Source organism: Colletotrichum destructivum, chromosome 2 (genome assembly GCF_034447905.1).
Source record: "Colletotrichum destructivum chromosome 2, complete sequence".
NCBI classification, from domain to species: Eukaryota; Fungi; Ascomycota; class Sordariomycetes; order Glomerellales; family Glomerellaceae; genus Colletotrichum; species Colletotrichum destructivum.
Genome location: NC_085897.1, coordinates 3,240,216 through 3,252,665, shown reverse-complemented (window position 1 = coordinate 3,252,665; position 12,450 = coordinate 3,240,216). Strand labels below are relative to the sequence as shown.

At 54.1% G+C, this 12,450-nt stretch overlaps 4 protein-coding genes across 4 annotated transcripts; 3 read left to right on the top strand and 1 right to left on the bottom strand.

Moving 5' to 3' along the window:
* Positions 1 to 166: 166 nt before the first annotated feature.
* On the top strand, positions 167 to 1,537 carry CDEST_03217 (uncharacterized protein). The gene is made up of 2 exons (XM_062919376.1): positions 167 to 457; positions 529 to 1,537. Exons 1-2 carry the CDS (start codon positions 392 to 394, stop codon positions 1,255 to 1,257), a joined length of 795 nt encoding a protein of 264 aa, XP_062775427.1. The 5' UTR covers positions 167 to 391; the 3' UTR covers positions 1,258 to 1,537.
* Positions 1,538 to 1,647: 110 nt separating this feature from the next.
* CDEST_03216 (uncharacterized protein) lies at positions 1,648 to 2,428 on the top strand (the record flags this gene model as incomplete). Its single annotated transcript, XM_062919375.1, has 2 exons — positions 1,648 to 2,015; positions 2,083 to 2,428. 2 exons carry the CDS (start codon positions 1,648 to 1,650, stop codon positions 2,426 to 2,428), a joined length of 714 nt encoding a protein of 237 aa, XP_062775426.1.
* A 4,986-nt stretch (positions 2,429 to 7,414) lies between these two features.
* CDEST_03215 (uncharacterized protein) lies at positions 7,415 to 10,179 on the top strand. Its single transcript, XM_062919374.1, has 3 exons — positions 7,415 to 8,812; positions 8,870 to 9,186; positions 9,248 to 10,179. Exons 1-3 carry the CDS (start codon positions 8,755 to 8,757, stop codon positions 9,305 to 9,307), a joined length of 435 nt encoding a protein of 144 aa, XP_062775425.1. The 5' UTR covers positions 7,415 to 8,754; the 3' UTR covers positions 9,308 to 10,179.
* Positions 10,180 to 11,012: 833 nt separating this feature from the next.
* CDEST_03214 (Putative ribosome maturation protein SDO1/SBDS) lies at positions 11,013 to 12,204 on the bottom strand. Its single transcript, XM_062919373.1, has 3 exons — positions 11,846 to 12,204; positions 11,499 to 11,622; positions 11,013 to 11,436 (listed from the first exon to the last, which is right to left on the bottom strand). Exons 1-3 carry the CDS (start codon positions 12,007 to 12,009, stop codon positions 11,380 to 11,382), a joined length of 345 nt encoding a protein of 114 aa, XP_062775424.1. The 5' UTR covers positions 12,010 to 12,204; the 3' UTR covers positions 11,013 to 11,379.
* Between the last annotated feature and the right edge of the window lie 246 nt (positions 12,205 to 12,450).

The following is a 12,450-nucleotide window of genomic DNA, read 5'->3' as shown; positions in this document are numbered from 1 at the left end:
GTTCTTTCCCGACTGGAACCTTGAACATCTAGTCTCACTCCGGCTGGTCGGGGCCTGCTGGAATCAGCTCCGAAGTTCATAGAAGCGGAACATCAAATAAGCGCGCTCCGTGCGTTCCCACCCGGGAGATCCATTGCCGTCAGCTGTCTGTTGTGACTCCGATGAACTCGACATGTCAAAGTTGTCGTCACTATATTTATACTGTCAACCATCGTTGCAGTCAACCTGAGCTGTCATCACAGTAGTCAATGGGCATTCATCGTTCCAATTGATAGAAGGGAATACCGCCAAGACCAAGCCAAGCAGAGCCCGTAACACGGAGCTCTCGGAGATCTCTCCTAACCAACAGCCCTTCCGTCATTCGGTCGTCCGCCGGGAGCAACCCCCCACCATGGTGCCGCTACCTCTCTTCAAGCTCGCCGCGCTCTTTGTGCGTCACGTATCAAAGTATGGTGCCGTAAGTTGGAAACCTCAGTCGCCCCTCGGAGTCTTTCCAGAGAGTCTCTGACCAATGCCCACATTCTACAGAACCAAATAAAAGCGCAAGCCCACGAGCACCCCAAGTTCCGTGCCTTCGCCGCCCGCTACGGCCAGTCCATCCACCAGCTCAATATGCGCCTCAACGTCGCCCTGCTCCGCAACCCGAACGCCGAGCAGCGTGCAAAGGAGAAAGCGGAGGCTCCGACGGTCAAGACGAAAGAGCAGGTCGAGAAGGAAGAGGTGGCCAAAGCCCGTCAGGCCAAGCTCGAAGCCGAGAACCCCGATGCTGCAAAACGGAAACCCCTCGCCCCCCCGACATCGCCATCAGGAACATCCGCGTCCCCGTCCTCATCTTCAACTTCGATAAGCGATAGCAGCAGCACTAGTAGCTCGGCGAAAGAAAAGCCTAGGAGCGTCTGGCGCCGCAAGTTCCGCCCCCTCCCCGAGAACAAGGCCGTCGACCTCTTCGCCGACGTCATCGGCGACGCCTTCATCCTCGGCGTCGCGAGCGCCATCATCGTCTACGAGTACTGGAAGGCCTCGCAGAAGCCCGACCAGAACGCCGAGCGTATCCGTATGCTCGACGAGAAGCTCGAGGAGTTGACGCGCCGCGAGCGCGAGCTGGCCCAGCGTGAGGAGGAGCGCTCCGAGCGGTACCTCGCCATGGAGGCTGCGCTACGCGAACTGAGGGACCCTAAGACGAAGAAACCGTTGCTGCCAAGCCTGCAGCTGCCGACTCAGACGCAGACGCAGACCCCTGCACCCGCGGCGGCATGAAGTTCTACGGAGCGGACGGGTGTATCCTGGGGCTGGTTAGTTAGACAAAAGGCGTGGAGTTTTTGTAAGATTTTTCATGATACCATTTTGCGGGCTGGAGGCATCTTCTGCCGTATTTGAGCACGGCGCGTGTAACACTATCGGCGTCAATTAGACGGGACACTTCACTCTCTCGGGGAAGGAACCATGAAAGGCAAGGGGCAGACATGCCGTTCTTGCCAATAATTACAGATTTGACTCACCTCATATAGAAATATACCATCTACAAAACAAAAACAAAAAAAGGGGGGAAGAAAGATACTTGGAAGCTCAGGCTCGAATACATCACCAGACCTAGCCAGCATCCCGTAGTGTTCCTTCGGTTAAGGGGAAAGCACATCAGCAAGGGTCATGTTTTGTTCCTCGCTCCGCAAGCGTTCAGAATGGACATCGGCGATCCCTCTCCTGAGCGGGAGTACGCCTCGTCTTCAAGGTACCGGAATGTCCTCCTCTTCGTGGGATTGGGAACACTCACTGACGGGGACCATAGAGGGCAGGCTTAACACACACGACATCGCGCTTCCCCTCCCACAACAGCAGGGCCGCGTCCTTCGTCTAGTCCTCCTCTCACCAAAGGACATCGGCACGGCAGCCACAGAGCAGCGTCTGGAACGCCTGTTTAACCTCAACGGAGGTCACGACGCATTCATTCTCTTCCTCCTCAACCAGCAAGGACATGACACGAAACCGACAGTGGCCTTCATGAATCTGCAGATTGAGTAAACGGCCACCAAAAGCCCCCGATCATCACTTGAAAGAGTGTACGGCTGACGACGTGGTATCAAGCATTCTCAGCAAGCTCGACCTCCCCCTGGTCCCTCTCACTTCCATCTCGTCCCTCCCTTCTGCCCTCGCTAATCTCCGGACCGCCTTTGCCGCAGCACAGCACGCTACTTCCCCAGCCCAAGCCACCTCCCTCTCTCTCCCCCTCCTCCAGCACTTGGCCAGCGGCAACGGTCCCCTCTCGGAGCATATGACCAACCTCCTGAGCGAACTCGGTCAGTCGCCGCGCGAGATTGCCGGCCTCGCCGAGACGGCACAGGGAAAGGCGCGAATCTTGGGCCTATTGGGCCCAGTAGATGGGGCGCGGGTTCTCTCGTTCCTGGCGCAAGAGAAACAGGTCTTCGCTTGAATGACGATCAGCAAGCAGCATCAAAAAGGATTGTTTTCGATGCTCGGTGCCATCAGAATCAGGGAGGATCGTAATGCGACGCTGGCTTCAGATGGCATCCCGTTGTCACGGTACTCAGCATGTTTGTCGTTCAGGGAGGGACGCCGGTTCCCGAGACAGGTTGGCTAAGTCCACACGGGAGAACCATGGTAGGGTAAATGGGCAAGGGGACACGGGGAGGCTGTGTTCCGTGTGCCTTACCAGGGAAGACTTGAGACGAGAAAAGGGGGGGGGGGGGTTGACAAATGCCGGCGATGCCATCGTGACGAACAATGGGTGAGGGGCTAAGAGGGGAAGAGAAGGAGCGAGGGAGCGAGGGTCCATGGTTTGACCATCTTTGACAAGCCAACTAACCTTGCCTGCTGGGCGGAGGCACAGGGGGAAGAGATGAAGCATAAGAGAGGAGAAAGGAGGGAGAGCCAAAAGCGGACATTGACAGTCGTTCGCGCCTCAAAAAACTAGTTGACACTGACATTCGCGGAAGAGGCGTTTGGAACTACTGCCAGCTCTTGACCTGTCGTCTCACAGTCTTAGGATGAAAGGCGAAGGATCCGTGCGTGTGAAGGCTTGTGCCTAACGTCCGGACCAGGCCACGGCCGTGGTGGCGTCCGAGTGTGCCCCTCCGTACCAGCCGTAGGGGGGTTAGAAGATGAAGCACTTGATGTTCGGGCACGGAAAACGTCGCACACCAGAGCCCTGGCTACTCCTCCCCCCTCTCGGCTGTGCCCAAGAGCCGTGTTGATCAGTAAGAAGAAGGAAAGGGGCAAGACCAATTCAGAACGCCCGCTGTATGCTATCCTCTTACAGCATCATGCTTACTACCCAACAATGGACCAGCGAGACAAGAGGGCTGCGAGAAAGCTGCAGCGGTGCAAACGTCGATGAGAGCGACCGAGCGTCTAAACAGGCTTGGCTCTCGGTTGATAGCCCCCCTTCTGGGTTCATCGGTCCGGTTAGTCCAGCCCTCAACTTATGATCGGGTTTTTTTTCTCACGTCTGTTTTCTTGCTTTCTTGGAATTTCGGTGGGTCTTGCACTCTCCGTCGAAGAGCTCTAGAAGTTTTTCTTGGCTGCCGTATCCTCGCCTGGGTGCTGCAATGCAGAAGGCTTCACGAGCGGGGATCGCCCTGTCTGTCCCAGCATCCCCCTCCCCCAAGGGTCTGGTTCCTGAGAGATAGACTAGACAGGCACGTGCTGGGGTCGAAGGTAAAGAGGCGGCGAAGCCACGCTCGGCCACATGCGAATTCAGTCTTCGGCAAATGCCCGGATCTCATACCGGGCGATACCCTGGAGTTGTTCAGATCCAGTGTGAGGGGACGGGCGATCCCATATTACATCCGTATTGCATCCGTAATATGCTATATCCGTCGCGATATCACCACCATCGCTTCTGTGGAGACGAGACGTTGGCGAAAATCGGACGCTGGGCTACATGCTTATCTGACCGCTGGACGCTGGACGTCTCATGACGACCCAAGCGTTTGGCGACATTAGCAAAGTTAAGGGTGGAAGTCTTGGGTGAAGAGAGCTCAGGCGTAACAGGCAGTTACAAGTCGTTCTCGCATCTGCCTGTGTTTGACGACCCATCTGGCGTAGGCCCGACGCGGAAAACTCGCGGTGCGTGGCATGAGTAGGCTTTGCTAGCTGTTGGTGGGTGTCTGTTCCAAGAGAACCATCTGCTCATTGAGCTATTTCCGGAGTGAACATCGGTATGCCGAGAGTCATCAATGGTGGGTAAAGATGGCTTGACCGCTTCTCGGGGCCCAGGTGTGAAGTCGAATTCCCGCCCCCCAGTCTCTAGTGTGAAGAGAGCAGAATATAATCCAATAATGCTGTGATTGCTGCCCGGCGGTTGCAGTAGCACAAGTCACGACGGCCGGCTCTGCTGGTTGGCCAAACCCCTCTCGAGAAAGTGGGTTATTTTCATGTGGGTTCCTCGAAGGGAGCCAATGATGGATGGCGTTGAACCGCTCGCCGAAATAAAGTTGAACACACCATTTAGCGGCCGGTTTCCCCCTCTCTGGTTTTTATTTTTAGTGACCATCTCGCAGCGGTGGGACGCAGAGAGCGGGTGTGGTGCATATCATATCTGCTCTCCAAGATCACCCGTTCATTCGGTGGAAGCGTAGATTGCCAAATGGACAAAGAATCAAATAAGGCCACACAAACTCGCCACTCGTCTGCCGAGTCGACCTCGTCGTGAGCCGTTTCTTGCCATGCTCTGATTTCTTGGCAAGAGACTATCGATTCAACCTCGCAACCCGCGTCAGCCGTGGCAATGCTGAATCAGGCAAGTAGCGAAAGCGGGCGGGCGGCCTGCCATCGGCTGAGCACTTGGCGACTGACGTGCAGCCAACCCTTTCTCGACTCAAGGGCACGTCCACCGCCGCATTCTCGGAGACGTGAAGTGGCGTGCCCGCGCGAAGAGCCGTGACACGGAGTAATCATCTGGTACGGTGGCGGCGAGAGGCTGATGCCACAAACAGCAAAGGTGAGGAGAAGAACGACACTCGAATCCTCCGCTCTAAGCCCTAGATTGGTCCCCGTTGTCTTGAACGGTCGATAAGAGGTGTCAGGAGCGACAACATAGCCGACACCACAGAAAGCTGGCGATGCCAGTTAGCCAAATGCTCGGCGTTTTGAGGACAATGGCTTTACAATCCCCAAGGGGTCATCTAGAAAGCAGCCAATGCTCAGAAAACGAGCAGGCTAGAACGTCATTGGTAGTGGGAGTAAAGCGCAATGCATGCAAGCCCCTCCTTCTTCTAACCTTTTCAAGGGTCTGCCGACATGGGTTGCTTGATAACTTTGATGGCAACGTCACTGTACTCTCGGCGGTCTGTCCTCGGTCTGAAATGCAGCGTTCGTCCCTCACTACTTCAGTCGTCTGTTTATCGGCGGAAAAACTTGGACTGGGCGGAGCAGGGGCTCTTACCGTGAGACAGCAAATGTTGGGGAGGCAGGCGTTCATACGGGTTTGAGGTACGTTGAGAAAAACCATACACCACTACTATCTGGTTCCGTTAACATGCGCGGCATCAGCTCGACGACAGCAACGGTAAGGCTTCGTTGGGATTGGTAGCGAGGCCAGCAGCAAACGACGGCGGATACGACACGTAGGATCGGCCGCGAAGAGTCAATGAAGACTTTAATCATCGGATATATCGACTCATTTACCCCCCCAATACCCGATGACTACCGTGGTACCGTTCAGGTGGTCATTGACATGGACTGGTGGAGAGCGTGCGCACAGTGGAGACAAAAATGGCCCCCAAGAGCACAACAAGGGAAAGGCAGGGAAAATCCAATTCATGTTGATATTTCCCATGTGGTACGCCCAGCCTCCAGCCAGGATGGGACTCTTCTGTCAGCGTCGCCCAGGAGTCGGTTATTCAAGTGATCCCATGTCGGGCTCAGTTGCTAGGTGCGGGTGTTGTGTGAGGTGGTGGTCGAACGGACGGGTAAGGACGACTGGGGGGCGGGGCTCTGGTCTCGGATGAGACCGTGGCTGTGACCGGGCCACAGAGCAGCCGTCCCATCTTCTCAAACCACATGTGCCTCAGCACAGCCATTCTGGAACTTACCTCTGTCTGAGGCGGTTTTGATCAGCCGTCTCAGAGTTTTGCAGAGGATCAGATGGCATGAACTTGAACTCACACCTGGGAGAAAAAGGACTGATACTTGATCCGAGGTTCGGGGTGACCTGGGCTATGTTGGCTCTCGTGCGCGTGCGCGATCTCTGTTGGGCCTTTGACGCCATCTGGAAGATTGATTGAGTTCGTGCGACAGGCGCCGTGTGTGGGAGGAGCGGAGTGGACGATCTCTCGCTGTGCCTTCGTAGACAAAATACCTACCCATGCTTGCTAGCTTGGCTTGCCCCAGCGTTAAAAAAGTGCCCGGGATAAAAAGAGAATAGGCAATGGCTGGTATTATTGTTTTTTCTTTCTTCAACTCGACTTAATGCTCTTGCCGTTCCGGGTTGCTAATTGCCTATCGTAGAATTCCCTGCATACCCATTTGATGACATGACCGAAGCTAAATTTATTTAGTCGACCACTCGTCTATGGGCTAACCAGCCATTGCTGTTCGAAAGGCGACGACCGGACGCTTTAGCACGTCTGGCGTGCACTGCACTGAAGGCCGGTGACTTACAGGAGGTCATTGAGCCGTGTGATGTGGTGCCTACCTGTACTTGCTTACAGGTAGGTATCTGCCTTTGAGCGAGGAGAAACCCAACCCTGCATGGGAAAACAGGAGAGGTACCTATTCTACCACCCACATCTGGCGGAGACAAGAGGTAGCTACGCCGTCCCTTCTGACACTGAATGCCGGGGTGCGACGATCTGACGGCAGACCAGACGACCCCAGTCTCACCCCTGGATCCTTGGCGACAGGGGCACATGCACACCCGACTGCCAGACGTGAAGCGGCAATGTGTCCCATTGGCCCGGACTCGTTCTCTAACCGCCCACGCCTTTCTGTGTGCAAGCCCAATCACCTCGATCCGTCAACGACCTTTGCTAAAGTACTTTACCTTACCTTACCAATTCTTGCCTCGCCTCGCCTCGCCCATTACTTAGGTGTACGGCCATGTGTACTATGTTTGCCTGCAGGAAATCAACTTCGCCTGTCTTTCTCAGGTGCACTTATCCCGGTCGGCCTTGCATCAGTATCCGCCGACCTACATCCTTCACCCACGTATATCCCCCATCTGCTAGTCAAGTGACGGCTGGGTCTCCCTGGGCCCTGGCCGCCCTAGCGCTCTGTCGCCCTTCTTGAATTCGTGTGTGACGGCATTCAACTGGCTCTCGAGTGAGATAATGGGCGGTCTCGGCCGTGGCTGGGTCGTCGGGGCGGGTAGCGGTAACGGCTGCGATGGATGGCAGGACAGACGTACGATGTCGCTGCCGCCACTGTCCTCTGCGTGCTGCACTTCTTTCTTGCATGTCATCCCGCCCAGACGGACAGCATCACACCCAATGGAGTCAATGACCCCGGCCCGCACCAAAAGCTGGCGTTTCTTAAAACTGGTCTGCCTCCGACCTTCGCGTGTGCGACCATCCGTCGTTTCCTGTCCCTCTCCCACCTCCTTTGCCTCACCAGTGTCCCTGACAACATTCCTGTCTGATCTTCAAACAACCTTCATGCGACGGGTGCGATAGAGCGCTGATCCCGGACGAACATCACGTACAACAGACTCCACCACAACGCTTCGCCATCCCGACTTTTGCCTCATACCCTGTGCTCAACAACGGCTTCCCGGCAATAGGAGATTATTTTCCCATCCAGAGCCCCGACGTATCAGCCTCCAGATCCTACAGTACCCACGATTATCAGACGCCGTCACCGCTGTCACCGCTCACCATCGGTACTTACAGCGCCTGGCCAACCCAACCCAGTTCAAGCCCCACCCCTGGTTGTGCCTCTTGATCCTGCTCGGCTGGTCTATAGCAGAACCAAGACCCCCCCTCGTCGCACAATTAGAAACGTCTCAATGCCGCTCGGATGCCCGCTGTCATCATAGATCAGATTGCTCGAACCTGGATCTCTAGAGAACTCGCTCCGCTATCGAGCCAGAAACGCACAATACTGATACCCTGCCCAGCAAGCTAGCCCGGGGGACCAACTCTGATACAAGCCTCAACCAGCTTTCTGTGCGGCTCCAACGTCTTGCCCTCTGGGCTGGACAAGCCTGCATTGCCATCCATTTCCTCCTTCTCCACCTCCCACCACTACCCCTGGTGTGCACTCTAGCCCACCGCGTCTTATCCCGACTCTTGTCTCAATATAGACCTCTCGCCCTCCCCGCCCTGGCATCGGTTGATACTTCTTGTCCTACCTTTTGACCTTCTCTTCTTGCCTCGCCAGCGCTGCGCACTAGCCTGTCGATAGCCTTCTTTTAATATCGACATCTTCACTTCGGAACGTCTTCACTTCTTCCTTCACCCCGCAGGTCTGGTACCTATTTCTTTCCTTCCGCCGTTGCACGGTTCACCCTCGACTGAGGAGTCTTTTTTATCACCATACCCGTTTTATTCGCAAGAGAGGATTACGATCTCGACGACCGATTCCCTCGTTACTTTCATTCGCTGGTCATTCGGGGCTTTTTGGGATACGAGACACAGGGCATATCGAGGTCGCGGCATCGACGTCACGGAGCTTCAGCAGCAACGGGCAAAAACAAAAAAAGGGAGGAAGGATTTCATACAACACTGAGAAAACAGAAAGAGAGAGGAAAAGAAGGTCTCAGGTCAAGACAAGCGCACCACCATCATATAATCGATAAGGATGGGTCGTCTTATTAAGAACCATTGGGCTCGGCTCATTGTCATGAGCGCTGCAGCTTGTAAGTCCACTACCATCATACGGGTCCGAGTACAAGATACTAATCATGTGTGAAAAGACCAGTTCGCCGCCGCCATCGAGGGCTTCTTCTGGCCCAAGATATTTTGGGACTTTTTGACCAAGACCTTGGACCCGGCCGTCAAGCCTGTACCTGTGTTACAGATCATCAATCTAATCATGGCTCTCTTTATGGTGGCCTTGGAGTGGCCTCTGGTATTCATTGCCGGCTCGTCGATCCACCGCAGCCTGGAGTTCCGTCTTATTGTCCTCCCTCTTACTACCCTCGCCGCAGCTCTCATCTACCAGGGCACCAACGCCGCTCTCTATTACCTCATCGGACTGGTCGTCTACTTTTGGGCCTACAGCGAAGGAGAGGTATGCGACACTCACGTGTTCTTATTTCCCCAAGCCGTACTCATGCTAACTTGATGACCAGATTATTTGTGCCAAGCCCTGGACACTCCCTCAAAGAGGCCGCAACGGCTCTCGTGTCTAAATATGGCTCGCTTTTCAATCACAACGTATACAACCGTCTCGACCTCGCATGGTTTAATGACCTGACAGAGGGACTACCGTATACACACAAACGGAGCCAGCGCTAACCCAAACAATCTCGGACGAATCAACGAAACCTCACCGTTTCTTCTCTGGGCAATATTTATCAAAGCTCTTATCTTTTTTTTTTTTTTTTTTGAAATGTTTTTTAACGACTCACAACCAATATCACGGCATCTAGCATCGGCGTTATTCTTGACGACAACGGGTCCCTCAATTTTTCCTATGCACTCTCGGTCGGAAGCGACTCGGAAAGATCCATGGCAGTTTTTTCCTTTCCATTTTCGGCAATTATTCTCGAAGTGATCTGAGTTTGGTCGTACTTCTTCTTTGGAGCAGGTGGTAGTAGTGGCGGTGGCGTGTAGAATGGATGTTGGTTGTGATGGATGGCTTGTCCATGTCTTGCACCAGCGGGATCATTGGCTTACACACGCAACCACGGGTTGTCATCGTGTGGGTGCGCGCGTGGCTGGGCATGGATGGTCGGGAGCAATACTGGAGACAGGAGGCCCCCTTGGCGGTCGCGCCTTGTGCCAGCATGGCCCCTTTACCTTGGCTTGGAGGGGTGCAGTGTATCATCCCGAAGCTCGGCTCAACATCGCTCGGTGTGGTGTGGAGCCCGGGTCTTTGGGACGGCATGAGTTGCGATGCAGAGAAGTCGAGAAAGAGAAACAGAATCTGCCCGGAATAGCCAAAGATGCTGTCAAGAGAACGTTGTCTTGGTCTAGTAGGGCTAAACGTACCAATGCTACATCTAATGTCAAGACGAAGAAAGGAAAAAAATACATAAAAAAATTACACCACAACAACACACGTCTATTTCTGGGGGGAATGCGTTCGTCGGGATTGCGTTCGTCAAGTCCACCCCAGCCTCTCGTCGACAACCAACCAAAAGTACCATCTCTCTCCCAGGTTGTCATTGCCATCACCCTCCCGATCCCTTTTTGATTCTTGTTCCAGTACATAAATTTAAATTTTCTTTTCTTTTTTTCAGCTTCCATGTCACAGGCTCTGCTGGTCGCGAATATAGGCATGGCCCGTCAAGGAAAGCAGAGTTTGTGCTAACATGCTGCGAGCAGCTACACACACACACTGACTGACACGAGCATAATGAAATCTGCAAAGTGTTAGAGGTCTCTTCAGGTGTGTGCGGCCGGGTGTGTCGAATCGGTACAGCCCCCCCAGCAAAGACCATTGAGGCGGCTGAGGTGCAGACGAGGGAAGGAAGGGAGGCGAGGGGCTTCAACCATGGACCGTGGGAGGCTGCACGCAACCCCCGAAACACTTCGGAAACGGACACACCACACGGCGTCCACATTAGCACCACGGGCAAGTTTCCTTAGAATATCCACATTTGACAGCCCTCCGTAGATTGAAGCCGAGTTTGCAATCTTGATATGAATCGGGATGGTCTCGCCCGCTAAGTTATCTACAGCAATTCTTGACCAAGCCACTGGGAGCAGGAGCACCTTTCCTGGATGTACATAAAAGCCCACCACCGCGGCGAAGACGCTGTGGGGCCCGACCGGGCCAACCTTCGAGCCATCATGTGGGTTCCACGCGCACATGCATCTCGGGCACTTTTAAGCTGCTAGATTTAGTAAGCTTTCAATCTCACTCATCAGTATATCATAGGTGGAGAGACAAGTCAATGAGAAGTCGTGTGCTCATATTCCGCTATCTAAGTAGCTAGGTTAAGAACCCATGCAATCGACCCCGTGCCGAATCAGGGCGTCGATATTGAACCCTCTTTGGGCTCGAAGGAGATTCCGCAAGGTTTTCACACCTCATTCTTCATCCTCCGTTGCATGCAAAGTGCTTGATTAGAGACGCGCTTCATTTCGCTTGAACATGTTTCCATGCCGAAATGACGAAGTCGTGGCTCTCGTTCACCGAGCGCAATCCATTCGCTGCCGCACAACACCGCCGAAACATCATAACGCCTCATAAGCCAGTCTGCCTGGCAAGTGCCACGGTTGTAGTGATCATCGTATTGAAAGAGCCGGTTCACCTCTAGTGGGCAACCATAGGTCCTTGAGAGTCGTTCTTGTTTCCTTGACGTTCAGGGAACTGATGCAATACATCGTCAGTCGTAATGGCCAAAATGTGCTAAAGTGTGATGGAGAGCTTACCTCGGCGTTCTGAGCCTCACCCTTCTCGAGGATTTGAATAATCACCTTGTCATCGACACTGGTGCCGAACTCATTCTCCAACGTGGACTTGGAGGCGGCATCGAAGGTGCCTTGGTTGCCTTGCCTAGATGAAGTGGTTAGCCGTTGAGTAAATAGGCAAGTGATTGGGGGTGGATCGAAGAGTTGACCAGCGGTTCGAATCCCCGATGAAGTGGGGGCATCAGCAGCGTTCACACCTGACGAAGCAAGCGAGTCGACTTCCGATGGTACAAAATGTGTCCATTTGGCTCATCGATGTTGGAAGGCCACCTTGGAAACGGAAAGTGAGGGGTAATCAGGCTACTTACTTGTGCGTCACGAAGATCTTGTAAGAGGAAATGAAGTGCGCCAGAGGGACGGACTTGTCGGTCTTCCACTTCTTGAACAGCTCAACATCCTCGACGAAGACGATAAAGTCGTCCTCCTGACCCTTGTAGTGGACCTTGGTCTGGTGAGCCTCGCCGCGAACCATTTTGGAAGATTGATGTGGTGGAGGTGTGTGGTAAGAGTTGTTGAGTAGTGATTGATGGGTGAGCTCCGACGAATGTCGTGATATGTTTTAGTGTTGGACGTGAAAAGACGAGAGTTGTCGGGGTATCTCAGAGTGTTTGTTATTCGATTGATTGATTGAATAAGAAGTAGGTACGAGAAAGGAGCTTACTTCAAGGCCTTTTAATATGAGCAAGCTGAGAGGGGAAGGGAGCTTCCCCAGCTGGGCAGGCAGGAGCTGGGAAGCTCGTGATTGGGAAGCTACGTCATAGGTGCGGGAACACGCGACTGCCTTTCATCACTGCCCCGCCATTGAGGAGTTGGTCCAGGGCAGGGAGCGGGGCATACCGTGCTCCGTGCATCGCCCAGCTTGCCCAGGTACGTAGCCATTAGCACCGGGAGCTCTGAGCGTTCCTGCATAGAA

Coding starts and splice junctions, on each gene's coding strand:
- CDEST_03215 (XM_062919374.1), top strand. CDS start 8,755: ATGGGTCGTCTTATTAAGAACCATTGGGCTCGGCTCATTGTCATGAGC. Junction 8,813..8,869: donor TGTCATGAGCGCTGCAGCTT/GTAAGTCCACTA, acceptor ATGTGTGAAAAG/ACCAGTTCGCCGCCGCCATC. Junction 9,187..9,247: donor GGGCCTACAGCGAAGGAGAG/GTATGCGACACT, acceptor CTTGATGACCAG/ATTATTTGTGCCAAGCCCTG.
- CDEST_03217 (XM_062919376.1), top strand. CDS start 392: ATGGTGCCGCTACCTCTCTTCAAGCTCGCCGCGCTCTTTGTGCGTCAC. Junction 458..528: donor ACGTATCAAAGTATGGTGCC/GTAAGTTGGAAA, acceptor CACATTCTACAG/AACCAAATAAAAGCGCAAGC.
- CDEST_03214 (XM_062919373.1), bottom strand. CDS start 12,009: ATGGTTCGCGGCGAGGCTCACCAGACCAAGGTCCACTACAAGGGTCAG. Junction 11,623..11,845: donor AAGATCTTCGTGACGCACAA/GTAAGTAGCCTG, acceptor CACTTCATCTAG/GCAAGGCAACCAAGGCACCT. Junction 11,437..11,498: donor GTGAGGCTCAGAACGCCGAG/GTAAGCTCTCCA, acceptor GTATTGCATCAG/TTCCCTGAACGTCAAGGAAA.